Source organism: Xyrauchen texanus, chromosome 1 (assembly GCF_025860055.1).
Source record: "Xyrauchen texanus isolate HMW12.3.18 chromosome 1, RBS_HiC_50CHRs, whole genome shotgun sequence".
Classification (NCBI taxonomy): Eukaryota; Metazoa; Chordata; class Actinopteri; order Cypriniformes; family Catostomidae; genus Xyrauchen; species Xyrauchen texanus.
The window spans coordinates 57,007,453-57,032,362 of NC_068276.1; the positions used below are offsets into that span (position 1 = coordinate 57,007,453).

General features: G+C 37.6%; 2 protein-coding genes across 3 annotated transcripts; one reads left to right on the forward strand and one right to left on the reverse strand.

Moving 5' to 3' along the window:
* Positions 1-2,587: 2,587 nt before the first annotated feature.
* Positions 2,588-7,956, forward strand: LOC127655743 (SIN3-HDAC complex-associated factor-like). Its single transcript, XM_052143747.1, has 6 exons — positions 2,588-2,646; positions 3,938-4,076; positions 5,720-5,819; positions 5,901-6,015; positions 6,099-6,249; positions 6,330-7,956. The coding sequence occupies exons 2-6, from the start codon at positions 3,949-3,951 to the stop codon at positions 6,508-6,510; spliced, it is 675 nt and encodes a 224-aa protein (XP_051999707.1). The 5' UTR covers positions 2,588-2,646; positions 3,938-3,948; the 3' UTR covers positions 6,511-7,956.
* A 2,145-nt stretch (positions 7,957-10,101) lies between these two features.
* On the reverse strand, positions 10,102-21,117 carry LOC127655467 (adhesion G protein-coupled receptor G3-like). Of its 2 annotated transcripts, none has more exons than XM_052143422.1 (12): positions 20,969-21,117; positions 20,734-20,803; positions 20,471-20,561; positions 20,048-20,185; positions 19,475-19,606; positions 19,288-19,336; positions 17,790-17,882; positions 17,569-17,684; positions 16,430-16,611; positions 16,204-16,300; positions 15,837-16,126; positions 10,102-12,240 (listed from the first exon to the last, which is right to left on the reverse strand). In XM_052143422.1, exons 6-12 carry the CDS (start codon positions 19,327-19,329, stop codon positions 12,116-12,118), a joined length of 945 nt encoding a protein of 314 aa, XP_051999382.1. In that variant the 5' UTR covers positions 19,330-19,336; positions 19,475-19,606; positions 20,048-20,185; positions 20,471-20,561; positions 20,734-20,803; positions 20,969-21,117; the 3' UTR covers positions 10,102-12,115. The 2 variants fall into 2 exon arrangements, with proteins under 2 accessions (XP_051999382.1, XP_051999306.1); XM_052143346.1 differs by having other exon boundaries at positions 16,430-16,695.
* Positions 21,118-24,910: the final 3,793 nt, after the last annotated feature.

Here is a 24,910-nt window from a genome sequence, read left to right on the forward strand (position 1 = left end):
AAGACATGGGTAATTAAGAACAGAAAAGAACACAAAATAAATAATTATACATATACGTACATACACTCACCTTCATACATACCCACATACACACACGTAGTGCAAATAATACAATCTGTTATATAAAGAACAAAAAACTGTATATTATGAACAGAGCAATGCAAGTAATGGCAGAAGTGGATATGTTGGATAATATAAATTAAAATTAAACTGTGTATTGCACATAATTATTGCTCAATGGGGCAATTTAATTGTTCATGAGATGGATGGCCTGAGGGAAAAAACTGTTCCTGTGTCTGACGGTTCTGGTGTTCAGAGCTCTGAAGCGCCGGCCAGAAGGCAACAGTTCTAAAAGGTAGTGGGCAGGGTGAGAGGGGTCCAGAGTGATTTTACCAGCCTTTTTCCTCACTCTGGAAGTGTAGAGTTCTTGAAGGGGTGGGCAGGGGGCAACCAATAATCCTCTCAGCAGACCGAACTGTCCTTTGTAGTCTTCTGATGTCTGATTTCGTAGCTGCACCAAACCAGACAGTTATTGAAGTGCAGAGGACAGACTCAATGACTGCTGAGTAGAACTGTTTCAGCAGCACTGGTGGCAGGTTGAAATTCCTCAGCTGGCGAAGGAAGTACAACCTCTGCTGGGCCTTTTTCACAATGGAGTCGATGTGTATCTCCCACTTCAGGTCCTGTGAGATGGTAGAGCCCAGGAACCTGAATGACTCCACTGCTACCACAGTGCTTTTTAGAATGGAGAGGGGGGTCAGTGTTAGGGTGTTCCTCCTAAAGTCCACAATCATCTCCACTGTTTTGAGTGTGTTCAGCTCCAGGTTGTTTTGACTGCACCAGAAAGCCAGCCGTTCAACCTCCTTTCTATATGCAGACTCGTCATCATCTCGGATGAGGCCGATGACAGTGGTGTCGTCTGCAAAGTTCAGGAGCCTGACAGTGGGGTCCTTGGTGGTGCAGTCATTGGTGTACAGGGAGAAGAGTAATGGGGAGAGCACACATCCCTGGGGGGCACCAGTGCTGATGGTACAGGTGGTGGAAGTGAGTTTTCCCTGCCTCACAAGCTGCTGCCTGTCCGTCAGAAAGCTGGTAATCCACTGACAGGTAGAGGTGGGAACAGGGAGTTGGTTTAACTTAGTCCGGAGTATATCTGGTACTATCGTCAAAGAACAAACAACATGGTTTTTACATGCACAAAAACATGGTAATACCTTGGTCCTATTTGTTAGTGTCATCCAAATACATACGAAAAGACGATTTTTTTTTTTTTAAGTGAAAGTACACAATCCCTGCAGGAAAAATCCAACTTAAACTGGTAGCTGTGTTTTGGTACATGGTAGCTGGTCCAAGCTGGTTGACTACCATGTTGCAATAACCAGCTTGTCCACCTTGAGCTGGTTTGACCAGCTGGTCTCTCAGCTTGGACCAGCTACTTATGTCCCAAAATACAGCAACCCATTTAAGATAAATTTTTCCAGCATATGTGATCAATTATAAAATGCTGTTCTCTTATAAACCAACAAACACAGAACGTTCCCCTAATGTTAGTGGTTCCCTCCTAACGATCAAGGTTTTATTTTTATAACCATAAACTAACCTTCCTACAACGCTACAAGGATGCTTGGTGCAGTGTTGGGTAAGTTACTCTAAATAAGTAATTAATCACTAACTACTAATTACATCTTCAACAGTGTAATTCGATTACTGTATTAATTACTCTTTCTGAAATTCAATTGCATTACTTATTACTATTTACTTTGTAAAACCAGTATCAACCTTGACCAGATGAAAAATACAAGGATAGACATGAAACTGTTCTTTTAATCCTTTCAAATAAATCATATAAATTATTTATGAAATGACCAAAGAATTTAATGTTGCAGCGTTAACTTAGAAAGCGTACACTTTAACATTAGACGTCAAATTTCGATTTTAAATTCACTATTGTTTATGTAGAATTGTTCTAGTGTCTATACAGTATTTAACACAATTACATCCGAAGTAACTGTATTGAGATTACTGAAACAATTAAAGAGTAATCCCTTACTTTACTTTTTTTAATGACAATGTAATTTAATTACAGTAATTAATTACTTAGTAAAGCATTACACTCAACACTGGTGGTTCCCTCCAAATGGTCAAGGTTTTATTTTTATAACCATAAACTAACCTTCCCACAACGTTACAGGAACGTTAGGTGTACACAATAGTTATGACGCAAACTGCGTTTGACTAAGTAATAAAGTCATTATTACATCACATATAGAACATTCCTATGATTTAAAAATCATATATCAGCCAATTCTATCATTTAAAATCCCTACTGAGCTGCTGTAGTTTAAAAAAAAAACGATCCCATTCAAAAACAAACACAAGTCATATGGACGATACGTGCGAAACGCTTTACTGTCTCCCAGGATGCAACATTCTTAAATGGCAAAGGAGCCGAGATCAGGGATTGGTTAGGCTGATGTTTAAACTTGGCATCTGCGCTCCTTATATGGTCTTTCTCCGGCAAACCCCTTTACGCGCTGTTTAGACACAGGCTCCGCCCCCGCCATTCATCTCTGGGTATGTGTGTAGACGTAGTAGGGCATGCGCAGTGCGGACGAACCAAACGGACAGAATTCAAAGTTTCTGACGGTAAGTCCTTTATTATTGTTGCAAATTAACTGGTCGGATGTAGTAGCTGATTTTAAATGTATATACTCTCGGTTTAGGAGTTTGTAACGTGCTGTACGAGTGATGTTATGTGCTTTACACAGCGCTTATTTACATCAACAACGAGGCTTCGCGCGCATGGATGTGGAGCGTGGCATGGTCGCGTGCTAACGGGCTAGCTGTTATTGTTAATGGACTGTGGGACGTGCTTTTTGACGCTCTCTCTTGGGCGAAAGTTTAAATAAAGGAGACTCGAGCAATTACAATTGTATCTTAACAGAAGTGTGCACGAGTTGTTGTTTAAAACAACTTCCTGAAGGTTGTATTCAAGAGCGCGTGCAAATGTTAGTTTAAGAAGGCTCTCCATCATCAAATTTTTTGTGTCTGGTTTCTATGGACGCATACTGCTTTATCCAGGATTTATTCAAAATGTATAGAAAAACTTTCTTTTGTCAGTCCATGTCGTACGAGACTGTATTTCCCCTCTGCAAATCGTTTATAGTTCATTAAGTCTTTGTGAACGAGTCGTATTGTGTCTCGTGTTATGTTTGATATGGTTACTCAGCCATGCACGCATTGTTATTGACTTGTGTGCGCGCGCGCTGTGCGTTTTATTATGCACAAACACGATTTCGTGAATTAGTGATGTGCATGTCCCTTTGTGTCTTTTTTCCAAGTCCCAACCTTTGAAAAGAGGAGCTCGTCGCATTGTACTTTCGATTTAACAACTGCTGTGTCACCAATCTTGTCAAAAGATCCTTGGAGAATTTATATATTGTGACACCAATCGAAATGTAATAAAGGGTATAACATCCTGTTGGATAATGTGAAATTCTGCAGGAAAAAAAAAACAAAACTATATCCGAGATAATTCCTGTTTGAACGCATATATTTTTATATAATTTTCAGACATTTTAATTGCACCCATGCAAATGTATTCAAGGTGTTGCACTTCAGCTTTTTAAAATGATTTTCTCTGACTACGAGTCGCGTGCACGTCTATTGTCAAACATCAAAAGTAGGTCAATGCTGCTGGCAGACGCGACAGATTGGGTCATGAAAGCAAATGCGCACACATGCATGCTTTTATCCAGTGTGTGTGTGTGTGTGTGTGTGTGTCTGGCGCGACTGTGTAACTTCTGAACCATATTCATGGAAATTGTCAAGTGTGCGAGGCGAGCTGAATAAATGTTGTGACCGCCCCCTTCTATCACCCGCGCAAAATGAGCTCGGGACCTTTGTTTTGATCCTGTTCTCCTCATTTCATTTCTAGAGCCAATAAAGATGTTCGGCTTTCATAAATCGAAGATTTACCGCAGTAATGACGGTTGTTGTATTTGCAAAACGAAGTCTTCCAGTTCTCGATTCACAGACAGCAGCAGATACGAGGAGAACTTCAGACTCTGCTTTGGGTGAGTTGTACATTTCACTGCCATGAGCTTCTGTGAACAAGGACTTTATCTTGCCTTGTTAAAACGTCCTAAAGAAATGCGAATGGCATCTGAAATCATTTGTAATGGATCAATCAAGAATTGTATAACAATGCTGGTGGTGTCAAAAAAATAAATGTGGGATAAATGAATAAATATAAAATAACGTACCATTTATTATTTATCAAAATAGGTTTACATATAATACATTTTAGATGAAATATTTACAATATAATGTATATAATTTTCATTTATGTATATATATATGTATGTGTACACATACACAATATAATTCTTTTTATTTTTTATATTATACACTATATAACAAGTCTTTTTTATATAAATGTGTGTGTATGTATATATATATATACTGTATATTTTAATTAAATTGTGTATTATATAAAAATGTAAAAATATATAAATTAAATTACTGTATAGATTATATACATTTTATATAAAATATATTTTACATGCAAATAATAAATTGTAAAAATGTATAAATGTATTATATAAAATGTGTGTATGTATGTATATATATGTGTGTGTGTGTGTGTGTGTGTGTATATATATATATATATATATATATATATATATATATATATATATATATGTGTGTGTGTATTTAAATTAGGTATTATATAAAAATGTTTATATCATATTTATAAATGTTTACAATATTGTATATGTAAAATATATTAGATATAAACTTAAAATATATGCAAGGTATTTTATTTATATATATTATACACCTACACAGTGTGTGTGTGTGTATATATATATATATATATATATATATATATATATATATATATATATATATATATATTATTTTTTTTTTAATGATATATTATACACTATATATCAAGTATTTTATATAAAAATGTGTGTATAAAATATATGTATATACTGTATATTTTAATTAAATTGTGTATTATATAAAAATATATATAAAATGTATTTTACATGCATATAATAAATTATAAAAATGTATAAATATCTTAAATAAAAATGTGTATGTATGTATATATGTGTATTTAAATTAAATGAGGTATTGTATAAAAATATTTTTATATCATATTTATACATTTTTACAATATTATATATTTGATATAAAACTTAAAATATATGCAAGGTATTTTTTATGTGTGTGTGTGTGTGTGTAAATTATTTACAATTCATTTGTTATATATAAAATAGTTAGTATATTACTTATATTTTTTCTTATACTTAATATAATACACATTTATTTCTTAAACTGTTATTATTTGAGCCCTTTACTGTTGGTTTTAAATTCTGAAAGAAATACCGTTGGCATTCCTTTTAGTTTTCAAATCTGCTTTTGCTTTGTGACATCACCATTTGTACTAGTTTATTGGTGGGTGAAAATCTTTGGGTGCATGCTCTAAAAATATTGCAGGATAAAAATCAACATAGATGATGGTACGCGATATGCATACACGTTATTCACAATATATCAATTATACACAATATACACACTGTACACAAATACAAATCCACTATTACTAAAATTACATTTTGACAAGGCAATATTGTTTTTCTTATTCCAGTCATTGAACACAAATTCACTTCCATCTGCATTTAAATCATTTATGTCTGTTTCTCAGTTTGTCTGAAGACAGAGTTGGAGATATTTGCAATGCTTGTGTTCTGCTGGTAAAACGCTGGAAGAAATTGCCACACGGGTCAAAGAAGAACTGGAACCATGTATGTATCCATACTTTGATTTGTTACTGGAATCCTACGGTACGTTCAGGAAGCTTGATACATGGTTTTTATTTTTGCAAGGTGGTGGATGCAAGAGCGGGACCTGGTTTCAAGCTCACCAAACCTAAGAAAGTGAAAAACAGTGATGGAAAGAAAAAAAGTAAACTGAAAAAGCTTCATAAATTTAAACGACAAAGTGAGTCCCTTTTTCCCTGAATTGCACGCTTAAAAAGTATTTTATGTGGCTTGCAAACATGTTTGACATGTTGTCTTTTATAGATTCAGATGCCCACAGCACCACATCCAGTATGTCTCCCTCTCAGTCTCCCAGCCACAGTAATCAGTCTGACGATGGATCAGACATTGAAACCAAACAGAGACGTCCTAACCCATCTGGGTTCTCCTTTCTTGACCTGTCCTACTGGAAAAGGTATTTCTCTTTACCAAAGCGTGTTAAAGGAAATTGTTCACCCAAATATAGCAATGAATAACATTGTCAATACTTTGTAGGCAAAAGGTGTGCTGTGGGATTGTCTACAAAGGGCGTTTTGGTGAGGTGATCATTGATCCTCGTCTCTTCAAGCCCTGCTGTAACGCCAAGAAGCGTCCTCCTCTGGCATCCTCCTCAGACTCCCCGATCTCTCAAACACTTCCGTTGCCTGTTTCAGAGGACATGAAGGAGGCGTGGTGATCAGCTGATTGCACCCTCCAAACGGTCTCATTGAGGCTCTCATAGCTTTGTCTCCAGTGGTAGACTTCGATATCTTCCCCTTGCTAGATAACTGTATGAGTTGAGTTTTTTTTTTTCCTGCTTTCTATTTTTTTACGACTCTTTTGTCAAATGTAATTTTTGTACTTTTTTTTTTTTTTTTTTTAAATACCAAAAAGGAGAAAACAATTGGGCTTTAGGAAATATTTATAGTGCAGATTTGGTGCATTTAATGTGATTTTTTTTTTTTTTTTTTTTTTAACACTGTAAAATACTTTTGTTTCGGAGTTCTTCCAGTGTTTGTAAATATGATCTTATTTTCCATTCCAGTGCACCAAAATACTTTTATTTGACGTTTACTGTCATGAATTTCAGATGAAATGATGTAAAGTGTTGTATCTAAAATTATAGCCAAGGCATTCATGAGATGGTGTAATTTTAAGCAAATATAATATTTTACTCCGCTGTGCAGTCTTCTGCTCAGATTCAAATTGTAAACTGTGGTTTATTATATTACAGAAATGCATTTTTGACTTGGGCACAATATTCACAATGTGAATGCACCTCAGCTTTTTGTCTGTAAAATTCCTGGATTGACAAAGATATTTCTGTGGTTTAAAAAATTGTTACGGGTTAGTACATCTTTAAAACCAAGATGAAAAAATACATTAAGCTTTTATTTACACAATGAGTACAAAAGCATGCACAACGTATTTGTAGGCATGATCGGTCTTGATTTTAAACTCTGGATGTTTGTGTTGTTGCATATGAAAGTGCTGTAATACAGTAAGGATGAGCTCCTATTACTGACTGATGAACTTACGATCAGGCTTTACACTGTTTCTTTTTTCACCATGTTTGTCTTCCATTTCCAATATGTAATGTACACTAAAGGTAATCAAAGATGAATTGTACAGCCAGTCTTTCAGCCTAGATGTTTTGATAGCAGCTTGTTTTAGATTTTCTTTATTGCTCGTTTTCGCAGTTAAATGATGAAATAGCTGTTTTTAAATGAAAACAGAATTGGGTTCAGAGGTTTAGCAATATTGTGGAGTTTACCGATTAGATTTTGGGGTAAACAAGAATTAATTTCAGTGTATTATTTGAATGAATGTTTGTATTCACCAGCAATATTCAGAGTCGGCATCATTCCTGCTGGCTCCGAGATCTCTTGTTTTGGAAACACAAGAGCGATGATAAAATGTCAATAAAGTTCAGGGGGAAATGTTTTTAACTCGGCACATTCTCAATGTTAATGTGCCTTACCAGAGATTTAACTGATTGTTTCATTACATGAATTTGTTATTTTTTAACTTATGCTATTTATTCGATGCTGTCTGTACAATTGATACTGTAAAGAAATTTTGTGCACTTTCTGTTTTTATACTTTTTTTGTAATATTACCATTAATAAGATTTTGTATTTCAATTTTCCTCACATTGGTATTTTCATAAAACTTTTTAAGTATGATCTCTTGTCGGTCTTTCTTGGGAGAGAGTTTGATAATGTGGGTGGAAGAGAAGAACAGAAAATTAGTGAGAAATGTATTTTTATATATATGTATATTTAAAAGTGTAAATATCTTGCATTAATTATACACCAGATTACTATTGTTTATAAGGATTTTCCCACTTATTTAACTTGTTACAATAGATATATAATTTCTCTTGCAGTGGGCCTTGAAGAGGCTTTCCTAGGCTATAAGCAAAGGTGGTAGAGGTGTCCTTACGTGTAGAAAAAAAAAGCATATAATCCATTGCAATAAACTTAACTGATGAAAACAATTACATGATGGCTACGGTAACAACCGTATTCACCTGTACCTGTCTGAATTATCACCTGATGTGTAAAAGGTGACCTGTTCCCAAGCACCGTACCCACCACCCGTGTAAATTGCCCTCTTGTGTCTAATTCTCTGATGGCTCCTACAGGCTTTTTTTATGAAACACGAGCAGAACAAAGTTGTGTAATTTGTTACTTAAAATGCAAATGGATGCTGATCAGACTTTTGAAGCTCCAAAAATCACAGACAGCCAGCATGAACTTCATCCATAGGATGCCAGATGTTAAATTAATGTCTTGTAAAGCAACACGAACGCTTTTGGTGCAAAACATTTCTTAAGTAATCTTTAAATCATTCCTTCCGGTCAGCAGCTTTATGCACGTGTAATGTAATCACATATGTGATACACGGGAGAACTGACGCATGTGCGACACCCGGAAAAGCAGCGCTGTTTACAAGTGAGTAAGAGGAATGCCGTACAGTAGCTTATTTGGTTTTGGTTTAGATCTGTATTTATCTGTTTCTTTACTCACAATGTGCATTTGTTTGCGTATCATGGATGCCTCAAGCTAGAGGAGACCGTGAGATTACATGTAACATGCCTACACGAATAGTCACACAAGAGACGCCCTCTTGTGAAGCTGACCGGAAGCGATGGCTTCTAGTTAGAAAGTACTTAAATATTGATCTTTTTCACACCAAAAGGGATTGTATTGCTTTAGAAGACATGAAGTTAAAAGCTGGATTCGTATGAATGACGTTTACGCTGACTGTCTGTGATTTTTGGAGCTTCAAAAGTCTGATCAGCATCCACTTGCATTTTAAGGACCTACTGAGCTGAGATATATTTCTATTTTTCTTCAAATGTGTTCTGGCCGAGAAATAAAGTCATACACACCTGGGATATCATGAGGGTGAGTAAATGATGAATTGGGTCTTCATTTTTGGGTGGTCTATCCCTTTAAGGCCTTTAAGTGAATTGTATCTGTATTGCATACTGAGTTTAATGCATGATGCCATCTTGATTTCAATTCCTACTAATTTACCTTCAAAATATAATGAGAAGATTTAGGGGAGAGCGGGGATGCAACAAGGGACGGTTGCAACATTGCTTATTCCTCCAATCAGGAATGAGCTGGAGTGATGATACTCATACTGCACATGCCCAGTTAGCCCCTCCTCCTTTCTGGAAGAAAGCAGCCACATGCGACCATTCCTTCTGCTAAAAATACTTTTTAAGTTTTTGTCATACTGTCTAAACAGTTTGCGTGAAGCATTATAAAGTCATATTTTAATCAGTGTTTTCATAGCTTCTAAAAGGCATAGATACCGTGTGTCAAAGCTATTGTTTCAAGCTAGCATAGCAAGTATTCTCATGGATGTCAGTGTACATGCTGTTGCAACTGTCCCCTATGACAACATTGATGTAAAAGCTTGTCATAACCAGTATTGTGTGAAGTAAATACTCACACTTGGCCACAATGTAGCCAACATTTGATCTGTTCTGTGTTTTCTGTGTGCCACGAGAGAGGAAACGCATAACAGAACACACCGTTCAGTTTAGAGAAGTACTCAAAAGTATTAAAAATATATATTTTCTAGATCAAATTTATTGTAATAATTAACCAAAACATGGTTGTTACGTGTTACTTGAAAATATATTTTTCCTTTTACTAGTCTTTAGACAGTTAATTGAACTCAGTGAAGACCCTGTCTGTGCACAAATAAAATAAAGACATTTCAAAATGATGTTAAAGAATCATTTTTATTACATTTTAATGAGTGTTGCAGTCGTCCCCTCGTATGGGGTCAGTTGCAACATTTGACTTTGGCTATTCAAGTATAAATTGTATGTATATTATCATATGTACGCATGTTACAGCAGTGTGGGTGGGTAGCTGAGCGGGCTTTCCAACACAAACAGTCTCTGAGATACTGAAGGAAATGCTAAAAGTGTTGCAACCGTCCCCACTTGTTCCAATTTCATCACAAAATTCCATCACATTAAATAGAGTTATCTATAACTAAATAAAAAAGAACTAAATATATGACGTTTTATTAATGTAATTTTGTTCAAAATTACACAAATTAAGAAAAACAGTCAAAAAACATAATAATAATATTTGACAGTATATGACAGGGCAACTTTTTAAAGCCAGTTAACCCATTTCCTAAAATATAAAGGCAGCTATACTGTCATCTAGATACATTTTCTGTATAAGAAAAAACTGATTTTATTAAGTAATTTCCAAAACAATATAATTTGCTTGTATATATCGTTATCTGTAATTATTTAAGATATTATCTGTAAAATATTTACTTTGCATTAAGTCAACAGGGTGTCTTTGTTCTACCCAATATTAGAACAATGCTAGAAGAGAAATGTTTTTAATTTAATATAGATGTGTTTTTGCACTTTTCACTCTGATAATCATTCTGAAGGTTTACAAAGTTTACAGTGAACAAACCAAAGGAAACAGTGGCAATTAAAAAGGAAGCCAATAAAGTATTCTGGAGCATACAGTACATAACAACCAGTGTTGGGTAAGTTATCCTAATAAAAATTAAATTAAAGACTAAATAAATCTTCTACTTTTTTTCTCAATGAAATATAATTAATTCCATAGTAATGCATTACACCCAACACTGATAACAAGGAACAACAGATGAACAGTTAGAATAAAAACAAATCACAATAAATTATTTAAACTATATGCAGATGGTTCTGCATTCTGCTAGTTAACATGCTTTTTTTAATTATTTTTTTATTTCTTATGGTTAAATGATTATGGTAACATCATTTGGTATAAGTCTTTTTTTTCTGTAGAGCCCATTGCGGCCACCAGGGGGTGTGCGAATCCCAATATGAAAACCATTCATAGATAACAAGGAAATACCGTCATTTAGTATGGCAAGCCGCTTTAACTTTTATTCATTTCCAGGATATGAATTCTTGATATCAACAGTTCAATTTTCAAGAATTGATTTCTTGTTGAAATTCCAATTTCACATATCAGAAACACAATTCGTAGTAAAAACCTTTATTTTTGATATCAAGAATTAAACTGTCACTAATTGAAATGTCTATTCATGAATCATGAATGTGATTGTTACTAGTAAGAAAGCCATTTTAGATATCTGAAATTATATTGATATCAGAAATACATTTTCAGATATAAAAAATGTAGTTGTAACTAGTGAAAATTTAATTTAATTTAATTGGCACGGTGGTACAGCGGTTAGCACTGTCGCCTCACAGCAAGAAGGTTGTGGGTTCAAACCCTGGTTGCCCCGGCCTTTCTGTGTGGAGTTTGCATGTTCTCCCTGTGTCTGCGTGGGTTCTCTCTGGGTACTCCGGCTTCCTCCCACCATCCAAAAGACATGCAGGCTAGGTTAATTGGTGTCTCCAAAAAAAAAAATTGCCCTAGGTGTGGATGTGGATGTGGAGGTGGAGGTGGATGTGGAGGTGGAGGTGGAGGTGGAGGTGGGTGTGAGTGTATGTCTGTCTATGTGTGGCCCTGCGATGGACTGGTGACCTGTCCAGGGTGTCCCCTGCCTTTTGCCCAATGTTAGCTGGGATAGGCTCCAGCCCCCCGTGACCCTGTACACAGGATAAGTGGTTGACGATGGATGGATGGATGGATGGATATCAAGGATTCATATCCTAGAAATGAATAAAAGTTAAAACGGCTTGCCATACAGTTAGTGTAGCGGGTCTGCCGTTAACATTCCATTACGATTCCACCATGACACATTGCAAAAATGTTATTTAAGTAATCATGCAACCAAAAAAAAATCTGGTGGTTATCTTGTAGTCACACGTTCTTCATTATTGTTGAAGCTGACATGACTCGTGCCTTTTGATGAGATTTGTTCCTCTTCCCGTGCTTTATGTGTGACAGTCAAAAACCACATGAAAATAAAGACACCTAGAGGATGAAATGACAACATGGAATTTTACACTCAAGCATTTTAATCTCAGAGTTCCTGCTATGCATTGTTTATTTAGTGCCCCAAACTCAACTCTTAAAGAAGCAGTTGACACTTTCCATAAAAAAGGGTCTTGAAAGTCAAATTTTTGTATTATTGACTTTTGTATTATTGATTACCCACTTATAACCTGGCTACTAGCAAAAAATAAAAAATAATACATGGACATAAAATATTGATTTGAGTTGCAATTATGTAATTTGAGAAGAAAGAAATCGCTGAACAGTTAGAATCAACTTCCGAGTTCTGTCGGTGTTTACTTTGTAAAAATGACCGTCTGACTCTTCAATATCCAGACTATTACAAGACTACTTGCCAAATAAATAAATAAATGCACACGAAACAATTATAATTTATTAGCTTACTTGTAGAGATCGCACTGTCATCTGAGAAGCAGGAGAGCAGTCTGATACGTCTACATCCCTGGATGTGCGGTTGTTACAGAGCAATATCGGACCGCTGGATGGCATCATTGACCAATCAGAATCGATTATTCCAGAGAGCCATGTAATAGACACCAATTACACTCTGTTATCGCAATTTACGATGACACCGATACTACCGCAAAGATGGGTGTATAAAAGTGTGCAAATGGGCAGAATAAAGGAAAAGACTAAATTGATGATGAGAGGCATACATTAGTTTGGGCAGATGTGGGAATGGCTTTCGCTACAGAAGGCACATGAGTGAAGCAGCATATAACACAACATAGCGAATGGGCACCAAAAACATATGGCTCTGTAGTGCTAATACTTTAAAGTCGCAAAGACCGTTTTTTGACAGTAGCTCACCCGTCAAAGTTTAAGGAGTGGTAGGATGACTTCTGAGTTGTAATGACAGCCAACATTGGCACAGTTTGAGCCTGAACTCATTTTACTTCAGCTAAAACTTAAAATGGTTGTTGTTCTGTCTGAAATGCTCATATTGGTAGATTCTTATAGAGATCGGAACCTGAAAACAGTCCAGTCAGTGCCAATATGGATCATCATGGTTCCGGCCGGTGGTAAATTACAGTGCACATACGCCGGCGGTTGATGCATGCAAGGTACGACTGGTATGAGATACTGGACTATTTCTCTTCGGGCATTTAGTCTGAAGATTCTGCCGATCAGTCAACTTACTTTAGATTCTCCAATAATCACCTAAAGAAGAGCAAGGAACATTAGAGATAAAGTGGTGAGAGCTTGCCTTCCTAAGGAAACATCTATTAGTAAATAGTTTCTGTATGGAGTGGTGGTGGCGTAGTAGACTAAAGCACATAACTGGTAATCAGAAGGTTGCTGGTTCGATCCCCACAGCCACCACCATTGTGTCCTTGAGCAAGGCACTTAACTCCAGGTTGCTCCGGGGGGGATTGTCCCTGTAATAAGTGCACTGTAAGTCGCTTTGGATAAAAGCATCTGCCAAATGCATAAATGTAAATGTACCCTTAAAGAAAAGGTCCCAGTTGGTCATTTTAAATGTGGGTATTGTATAATCTGTCCATATATACAAAACGTGAAAATTTTTGGCCTCCCTGTAAATAACAGCATTGTAATAAATAAACAGTTTTATCATTATTTATAAACATAATTTATTTGATTCGGTGCCAGTGTGATAGGGTCTATGATGGGAAAATTCCCGCCCCCTCAAGGACCGCATTACAGATCATATAAGAGGGGATTTGACTTACCCTGTAACGAGGCACTTTAAGGAATTTAACCACACAAAATATTCCTTTTAGTTTTTTGGCATTGAAGTGATTCATCCTTCTGCCATAGTTGGTCATATGAATCAGACCAGAAAAAGATGGGAGACATTTTGGATTTTTTATTTAAAAACCTTTCCTCCTCTAGGAATGAATGAAGAGTTGGTGATTAATGAATTGTTATAATTTTTATACATTTCTATATTTTTTCTTTTTTTCTTTTGTATCTTGTTTTTAAATGTTTTGAAGTGTATTGGTTTTGTATTTGCAGGTCTTGTATTAACTTGTTTCTTGTGAATTTTCTCCATGATGTGTAATTCAAAGGGTGTGGTTTTCTTATTGACCTACTCTTTTGCCTAATTAGTGCAACTGAAACTGCCATTCTCTGATTGATAGATGAGATTGTCCTGTCCATCTCATTGGCTAGATGATACTCTTGTAAGTATTTACTGTAAATAACTGCTTTGTATCTGCTCTGTTCTAACTTTGTAAACCCGATGAAGGCTTCTGTGCTGAAACATGTTGTTTTTTATCCAATAAATCTCTCCTTTCAACAAGTGTTGCTGGATTTATCCTCTTCTTCAGGCATTTAGACCCACAAAGATGTCTTTATATTCCTTCAGACTCGAGTTGTAAATGTAGAAATCTCCTGACCTCCTCATACACACGTTCTCGACATGCCCATGCACTGTTGTTGCGTCCACCGTCTCCTGTTGTTCAATGTTTACATCGATTTACACCGATGTACACGAGGTTAACATTAGGTGCGTCCCAAACCACACACTTCTGCACTATTCTATGTCATTTTGCAGTGCAAGCAGTGCGAGTAGTACACTGAAAATGCAACAAAAAGAAGTGCACTAAGAGTACCGGATGATGCACGTTTTCAACCTTCAAAACAAAATGTGGAATGTTGGACACTTTGTGCACTCAGAGCACACAGCTTGCCGAACATAGCGGAAGGGGCGGAGTTATCTGGCTGCGCTGCTGGTCAGACAAAACAGTTGTAAATAATGAAGAATGTAGCAGCTAGTGAAAACATTTGTGAAGACAGCACACCACGCTGTGTGTATATGTATGTTGTTTGAGATACAGTTGATGAACTGAGGTCCGCTAATGTGCTAAAGCTAAGGGCAACACATCACGTGTGCTTAAAATGTCACTTCTGCCATCTGTTAAACGGCGAATGCTTCCATGTAGCAACAAACTCTTCAGTGTTCAATTTGGGACAATACTACATGTTGAAAATGAATTCACTACACAGTTAAGTGCACATGTAACGGGAGCCAGCTGGTAGATATCTGTGCAGCGTGTAAACCTCACTCTCCTGACTTCAAGAGGTGCACTAGCGACTGACGCTAGAGGCTGTAGCCTTTAGCCTCCTCGTTAGCGCACCTGCATCCCTCGCCGGAGACGTTGGTTCGAGTCCCGTACAGAGCGGGTAGAACAGGAGCGTCACACATAGTATATTTTGTAAGTGCATAGTGTATAGTGTTTCATTTGGGACACAGCAATTGACCAGGGAGTCGACCATTTCTAGGGCTGTCCTAATCGCAAAAATGTTCTAGTGGACTGAAACATTCGCTCCCTTAAAAAGTCCCAGAATGCACTGCAAAAACCACAGCGCATAATTGCTTACTTTGCTCCTCTACCAGAAATGTTGCCAGGTCTCTCAAGTCGTGAGAGGACGACCGCAAGTATAAGTATATGTAATAAAAGTATTACTTGCTACTTTTCATGATATGCTACTTTTAAAGTAATGGGACACCAATTTGCACCCTATTCCTATGGAAAGTGTCAGTTATGTGTGATTGTGCCTCAATGAAAAAATGTTGGAGTGATCCTTACCCTGAAAACAGTTGAGAATGCTGAAAACATAGAGCGAGGGGATACTCAAGGGGCCACCATGGGTGAAGAATGCCAGTCCCCAGGGCACTCCCAAAATACAGCTGATTCCAAGGAGAGATGCCCAGTCTTTCCATACCCTCCTCTCATTGTTTTTAATATGAAGATCCCGTGACCGTAACTGACGCATCTTAACCACCAGCATTGCCAGAATAGCTACGTTAAAGAGCAGCACCAGCCCAAGATAAGCATTCACTGTAACATAGCTCACCGTCTGTGTGGTAATCCAGCATCTACAATAAGAAGCCAATGAATGTATGAAAGGATGAAGAAGTGACAATGCATAGTCATTTGAATGGATGGTCCTTACATTGGTGTGCTTGTCGAATTATCTCTCTCCATGGAAAAGGTATATTTGCCATACACTTTAGTTACACCACATATCATCACTGTCACTGTGGGTACTCCTATAGGAAAAGGATGATACAATACTAAAATCTTATAAAACTATAATAGAATAAAATCTGTTCCTCAAATGAATTGTGCAAATTTGTTTAGCAACTGTTTACATCAGAATATCCATTTATGGTACGCACCCCATCCCACCAGACTTAGTTTAAGCAGGTATCTCTTGATGTAGATGTTGAAGACCCGCACCAGCAGCAGGTACAGGTGAAAGCCCTCGATGGCTGTCCATGTGAAGGTGGCTAAAAGGCACCAGTGTAGGACAAGTCCTAAGAACTGGCATACTTCATCTCTCTGGCTCGAAAACCAAACGCTGCACAAGAAGGATACGTGCAGCAAGAACAGGGAGCCAGTGAGCTCTACATGAATAATGACTGAATGTTCACATCGCTTCTTCCTGTGGAGAAGATGGTGAATGATATATTATCTGATCAATGCCAGATTTGGTCCTGCTGCAAAGAACAGCTCATTTAGAAACTGCTCAGTGTTTCTGAGAAGTCTCTAAAGGCGCAGTTCTAATAATAACAACGGGTCGCATTGGTTATACCAATAAATGCACACAAGCTGAGATTATAACAAGTATTTATGTGCACAAAAATAGGTTGTTATGCAACATTTTCAGTGGATTCACAATAGGCGCAGGCGCACAAAAATCTGTCAGCATGATCTCATAAAAAATTGCGTTAATTTGGGGACATTTTTTATTACGTGGTTCCTAACACATACCACCGCCGTTCTGATGTGAAATGTCCACTGTGTGGCACTAAAAGCGAGTTACATTTTATCCCAAGCAGATGAGGTTTTTAAGGTTAAAGCTTAAACCTAAACATAACCGATTGTGTCATAAATGCAAATATAGAGAAGAAAAACACAATTGCAATTTTATGCCGCTTCTATGACACTTTCGGCTCTTGTTTCGAGTTTATATAATGCAACGTTAAAATATATCACCTTACAATTCATGTACTATTGTAAAAGTGTCGTTAAGAAGAAACAGGGCGGAAAGTAAGTGTTTATGAACTGATAATCTGCCGTTTTAGTCACAGCATGAAAGTGTAACACTGTGACTCTGTCGTGCTTTCAGAACATTCCTTTGTTTGTTCGAGCGACTTGACCTGCCCGCACAGCCTCATTAGCTCAATCAATGGCATGAGTTTGGTTCAGGACAATGGCGGGCGGAGGTAGTATTCTGGAATATTTTTTTAAACCAGTGCTTATTTAGTTAGTGAATGACCCAGTGCTTTGACCTATTATTTAATTATATGCTCACCTGTGCCACAGAAACATAATCATGATGATAGCTGTAAACACTATTGAAAGCACAGAGCCAGTGTAGGAAATATATTGGAGATGGACGATTTGGGCCTCTTCAGGGATTTGAGGATTCTGTTAGAAGAGAGAACATGCAGATGAACTATGATAAAGAAATGCTGATTTGAAAGAGAACTTTTCTATAACCGTTTCTGTGCTTCACATGATCCATGCACTTACAATGAGCACAGCAAAAAAGCTCAGATGATTGCAACTGCACACAAATTCTCGCGCTCTCTGTGCTAGTGTTGCACCCATCTGTTCTCCAGTTACCTGGCAAACAAATACATACACAAAAGTCATTGCAAACACATACATGGGATGATTTTGAGAAATAGTGGATTCAAGTGTGTTTACTCCCATTAAACATAAGAAAATAACACGACACTGAGCAAAAATTTATATAGGCAATTGACAATATATATATATGTGTGTGTGTGTGTGTGGGTGAGTGTGTGTGTGTGTGTGTATGGGTGTAGGCGAGTGTGTGTGTGTGTGTGTGTAGGTGAGTGTGTGTGTGTGTGTGTGTGTAGGTGAGTGTGTATGTGTGTGTGTAGGCGAGTGTGTGTGTGTGTGTGTGAGTGTATGTGTGTGTGTGTGTGAGTGTATGTGTGTGTGTGTGTTTAGGCGTGTGTGTGTGTGTGTGTGTGTGTGTGTGTAGGCGAGTGTATGTGTGTGAGTGTATGTGTGTGTGTGTGTGTGTGTGTGTGTGTGTATGTTGGCGAGTGTGTGTGTGTGTGTATGTGTGTGTATGTATGTGTGTGTGTGTGTGTGTGTGTATGTGTGTGTGTGTGTGTGTGTGTGTGTGTGTGTGTGTGTGTGAGCATGTATTTATCACTTTGTGGAGACCATATGTCCCCATAAGGATAGTAAAACCCAAAATGTTTGACCTTGTGGGGACATTTTGTCAGTTCCCATGAGGAAAACAGTTTATAAATCATACTAAATTATGTTTTTTGAAAATGTAAAAATGCAGAATGTTTTCTGTGAGGGTTAGGTTTAGGGGTAGGGTTAGGTTTAGGGGATAGAATATAAAGTTTGTACAGTATAAAAACCATTATGTCTATGGAAAGTCCCCATAAAACATGGAAACACAACATGTGTGTGTGTATGTGTGTGTGTGTGTGTGTGTGTGTGTGTGTGTGTGTGTGTAGGTGAGTGTGTGTGTGTGCGTGTGTGTGTGTGTGTGTGTGTGTGTATCTATATACATTTATTAATCTTGGCTAATGATAATTAATAAAAATACAATTGTTCACCGTTAGTTCATGTTAACATTTTCCACTTTAAATGTATTATGCTGAAGTTAACATTAACCAATATAAATAAGTGCTTTAAAAGTGTTGTGCATTGGTAGTTAATGTTTATAAATGTAGTTAATGTAAGTGTTATTTGTAAGTGTTACCAAAATACTTTTGGGTAGTTGGCATGTGACATGCTCTACTCTATATCATAAGTAGCATTTTGATCATTATTGGCATAATTATAGATTTTCCTTTAAACATTCACAGACATATAACCAAAAATCTTCTTGTTGGGATGCTTATGGACATGTTTTACATCAGCTTCCTATATGCAAGATTGTGCTTTATTTATTCTATTTATTGAGCATGTGTCATAGACCAAAACACTGCAATGTTTACAGGAAGCATGACAACATCTGAGATACTGAAATACTGACCTCCACCAAATTCATTGAGATGCCAGTAGACACATATTCCATTTTGAGACTGAAATAAAGCAACACTTAAAAAATCGAATCAAATGCAACCATTGTACAAATGCAACAAGGCCACTGCTTTATTTTGACTATGCATTTACATCATAAGGTTTCAGCACAGTTATGCTGACATGTGAATGCATCTCACCTGACTGGATCTTCTGAACCGGAGTTGAACAGGCTGAGAAAGGTTACGAACCTCTTTCACCCCAAGCCAAACTCCCAGTACACTTTCGCCATGCACTTTTGGCTCTGACTCTGTGTCATTGGGTTCCTGTGTCTATAACACATTGAGAAATTATTAACTGCCCCTGAAGAGGAAACAATGGGGTTATGAAACACAGATGGGGTTTACAGATTTACGAAACCATAAAGAAGATAAACACTTAACAATACTCGATGAATACCAGATTTCATTTGATGCTTTCGTTTGATTTTTAAAATGGGGATTTCTAGGCCTGGAAAAGTCATGCAAATTAGGTAAAGCTTAATAAGTCGTTGAAATTCCTATGGTGAATATAACTTTTTCAAGCTATGTTGTGCTCTAAAACATTTGGCTAGAAATCTTTCTTTGTTAGTGCCTTGTTTAATAATTTTTCATTAATGAAGCATTCAGTAAACTTCATGCATAAAAAAGTACCAGTGATAACTACAACAATTCAAATATAGCATCTAAGAGTGCATCTCTGCAATTCGCCAAAAATGAAAAATGAAAACTGACCCTGAAGAATGTATTGTTGACAACGTACACAATCAAGTTAGCTTTTGTTTCGTTGATTTCCGTCTGTACATCACTGCTCTTCTGTAACGCCTCTGATGAGATGTGGATTACATACCCTTCATTTGTATGCAACGTTGTCTGTAAAAACACGCAAGAGGAAAGACACAATCTACTTCTTGTCCTAAACAATATTCCTGTTAGGTAAAAACCAAGACCACATCACTTACAATTGTAGTTTCTTGTGTAAAGACACTAGTTTTGACCATATCATTTATGTGAATTAGACATTTGCCTTGGCCTGTTTATAAAACAGCTTTTTAATGCACATGAATGAGATGGTAATAATCAAATAAGGACTTGGTGGTAATCAAAAATGTATGTTAATATGAAATATGTTGGAGAAACACTAGCATTTAGTCTTACCTTTAAGGAGGAAATTATCTTTAAGAAATAGCCTAGTACTGCAACTCGGGGTTGTATTGTGGAGCATTGTCTCATTTGACGTTCAATACACCTGCATAAATAAGTCAAGTCAAGTCAAATAACACGTGTTATACCTCTAATATCATTATATTTTATCTAACAAAGAACCAAGCTATCATTTTCATTCATTTCTGGCATCTTAAAATCTAAAAAACTTTCAAAAACCAAATGTTCCAGTAGCTTTCAAAACATTTGTAACTCACCATGGGACATTTGCTGGCATATCTTGCTCGCATGATTGTCGAACCCTATGACATGGTTGATCTATAGACACTAATGTTACATCATGGGTGAATTGTTTTGATTATGATATCTTATATTGAATGGTATATTCTTAACATGACACACTAATTCAAACACAATTATAAAAATACTTCAGTGGTTGAAATTACTCGATTATCCTCAAAATTGAGAAATAAAGAGCATATTCAGGCTCACCTGCTCCAGTGAGTCTTGTGGAGAAAAATATCCAAATAATAAGACAGTGTAAGCCTCTCATTTCTGATTTCTTGATTTCTGTAGTGCATTAAGAATCTATCATCCCATCAGAGAAGTTGTTCCTGTGTGATTTCTGTAGTGCGTTAAGAATCTACCAACCCATCTGAAAAGCAGTTCCCTTGTGATTTCTGTGGTTTCCTGTTTAACATGGAACACAGTTTTTGGCATTATTTCCCTGTAAAGCATGAAACTGTGATGTCTTAAACTGAATGCATCAATGTAAGCTTTTTATCTGGGGTTTTTTACTTACCAACCAAAATATTTTGTCATGTCAAGAAATAAAAGATGCATCCAGATAGATATGAATAAAAATATAAATAAAAAAACAGACAACTATTGAATGGACTTTTGTGGCAAGTATTCACATACATTGCAATGAAATGTACTAGCACTAACGTTATTGTAATGTGTTGTAAATGGGCTCATAAATACACTTGGACAGAGCCAAGGGCGAGTCTAGCCCCTTTTTAGGGGTGCTTCAGCACCCCTAAAAAGGAGCTCAGCACCCCTAAAACTTGGAGTAAGAAATGTTGTTATTCTAAAATGTTTGTTCATCTTTGACAAGGTTAAATAATGTCCAAAACATACTCCGTAGTTTGTGGTTTAAAATGTATGTGTTAAGGATGAAAATGAAAACACCCCCGCTTAGCAAATGGTGTCATCCTCTTCTCTTCTTCTACTTCTCCTCTGTACCTGCACCGCTCAGCACGACCGTCATCCAGCGCGAAACACACGCAGACTGAGAACCCGTTATGTAGTGTTGTGAATCAACTAAGTTGCTCCAAAGCTGTGTCTCACACTTCTTTCCTTTTACCTAGAGTCTCGATTCCGAAACCATATCGGTGAGTACTGGAGTCAGTATCCTGAATCACCAGGGTACACCTATAATAAGTGTTTATTTTCGGACTATTTTAGTCCAGCGGGTCGCCGCCGCTGTGGAGTAGCACAGGACCTGGGTGACTCGTCCATAATCATAAACGGAGAGAAGTAGCGCCGGTTACAATGTTCTTCCGCAAGACGCATGCAGTTCTGTTTATTAACTGCTAGAGCGTGAAACAAAAACAGCAGCGCGACAAATAAACTGCGTACTTGTGTACTGCGTACGTGTGTCTCTGTTGGTAAAGTTTATCGTTAATTTGATACTCATTTTAACAATCGGGAGTCATGAAAACATGACATCACGTGCGTCTTTTCTGGTCAGTCGTCATGGAAACATGAAGCCCTGGTGTTTGGACCAGAGTGAAAACAAACAGATCACTGTATACCACCAGTATGTGTGAAAACACTCACTGTGGCTTTTTAAATGAATTGTTATTCATTCCTAGATTTATATCTGTTATTCTTTTGCTGTATTTATTCATTCCTCACACACAGGATTTAACCTGAACCAGGCTTAACTCATGAACTCCTAGCATTACTCTCTCTCTCTCTCTCTCTCTCTCTGTGTGTGTGCGTGCGCGTGTGTGTGTGTGTGTGTGTGGCCTGCCAGTGAGCAATAGACAGACGACAGTTCTTTAAAAGAAAAAAGACAGATTCAGGTGAGAGACTAGGGACAGTCCATAATGACCTCTGTCTTGTTTTTTGGTTTTTTTGTTCTTCTGAAAAGTGTTAACCTAAAGTAACAGATAATGCAAACCAGCTATCTGTTGTTGTATCAAATTACTTATCTAGGCAATGGTCCCCTGCTTTTATTTATTTCAAACCCACAATGGAGAATACAGCTTCTCTTGTGAAAGGAATTTGTGATTTAAAAAAGTTTCTAAGCCCAATAATAATAATAATAATAATAAAGACATTTAAAATGGCACGCCTCTGTGTGCCTTTTGATCATATCCTTAGAATCTGTAAATGGTCTCCATAACATTTTTGTGACATGACAAACTGACCTCAACTCTCCTGCCTACAATATATTTGTGTATGATTGTCAGTGCTAAGGGAAAGAGAGGGAGATGGAGAAGGAGAAAGGGAAAGGGAGAGCATGCAGGAAGAACCAGGTGAGGAAACGACAACAATAAATTGACATATAGTGAATAGTGGCAAGCAAAACAGTAACTACTCATACTCCTATACTAACCTATTGGCATTAAGTAGCCTATATTACATTTACTTTTTGTAACAATATTTTACACCACATTTTTTCATAATACGGGAGGAGGAAAACAACAGGGAGAGTCCATAAGGGATGAGAGGGAATTGACTAGTGAAAGAAATGAAGAGACAGAGGGAGTGCAACATAGAGACCACCAAGCCAAAGCAGCAGAGACAGAAGAGAGCTGTTCAGACTTAGGGGATAAGGACACTGGTCCTAAACAGTTAAAGCTGTCTCAATACCCTCATACTCAGTTTGGCATAAAAAAGAGCCTTTCAAGAACCATTTTTTGTAAATAATTTACAGAAGATGAATTACATTTTGTTGTCCAAGTACCTGTTACTTTGTTCAATGACAATGAAGTTGAATCTAATCTAACCAATCTGATGACTGTTGATACAAAAGGAGGCACATGGAGTCAGGAAAAGCAGCTGAGTGAAGAAGGTTTTGTGTTTGTTACAGGGGCCTGTCTGTGTGAACTCTCACAATTAAGCTGGTGCTCTGAAAAGGTCTAAAAAAAAAAAAGAAAACAAAATCTGGATTTTGGAGTTAGTTGAACCAATGTTAAAATGATAAAGTTATTTTTCAATAGACATATTTTTTATTTTTGTGTGAAAAGAGGGTGGGTGGTGGCAGTGGGGCTCATTGGGTGCTCAGCACCCCTAAAGCTCTGACCCTAGAATCGCCCTGGACAGAGCAATTTAGTCTCAAACATTTATTACTGAACTCCATAGAACTGTAATAGTTGAAAAAAGTTTTTACAAGTATTTACAAATAATGTTAACATTTTTAAGTTACTTTTATCTATATGTGGCATGGGGGGCGTGGTCATGTGTCGGTCTGCGCAAGGGACCAGGGTAAATTAATTTGCTTTGAGCGAATTCTGAGATCAAGGGTCCGAGCTCCGCCTTCTCCGGAACCACCGTCGCCAAGGCTACAGGTACCGCCTCTCCATGGTTTGAGGAGGTTGAGGTGGTAGGTTTGACGTGACCCTCTCCTATCCGTTCGCTTAACCTCATAATCGAGATCTCCAACTCGTCGCGTGACCTCAAAGGGTCCTTGCCACTTGGCGAGTAATTTGGAGCTCGAGGTGGACAGTAACACAAGTACTTTATCTCCCTGTGAAAATTCCCATAGCCGAGTGCCCCTGTCGTACAGTTGCCCTTGTCACAGTCTCTTGTGTTACCTGTCCCAAAGTGTGGAGTTTTGCTCGAAGGTCAAGAACGTATTGAATTAGATTTTTGCTATCCGAATTTCCTTCCTCCCAAGCTTCCAGTATGACGTCAATACGCCCCGTGGCGGCACACGTACAGTAGTACAAACCAGGAGACAAGCCTTTCCGCTCGCTCTCTCTCCTGCAGACCAACACACGACCACGCCCCCCCATGCCACACTATATAGTTTCAAACAGGAAACTGGTTACCAAGTTGTACCGGCTCGGACCTGACAAAACACGGGACGAGACCGACTCAACCCTGAGATTGTAAAATCTGGTAAAGGTATTGGTTGATGCCCAGTCCGCTGCTCTGCAGATGTCTGCTAAGGAGGTGCCATGGGCAAGTGCCCACGAGGATGCCACAGTTCTCGTAGAGTGTGCTCGAACCCGCAAGGGGGCAGGCACAGCCTGGGTGTGACCTCTGTTTGGAGACGGCGTTCCTTTTCCACCGTGAAACCTGACTCCAAAGGAGGAGATGGCGGGCGAGTTGTGACATATGACGAGAGTGCATGCCGCCTTGGTGATTTATGCATGCTACCGTCGTGGTGCTGTCTGAACGGATCAAGACGTGCTTGCC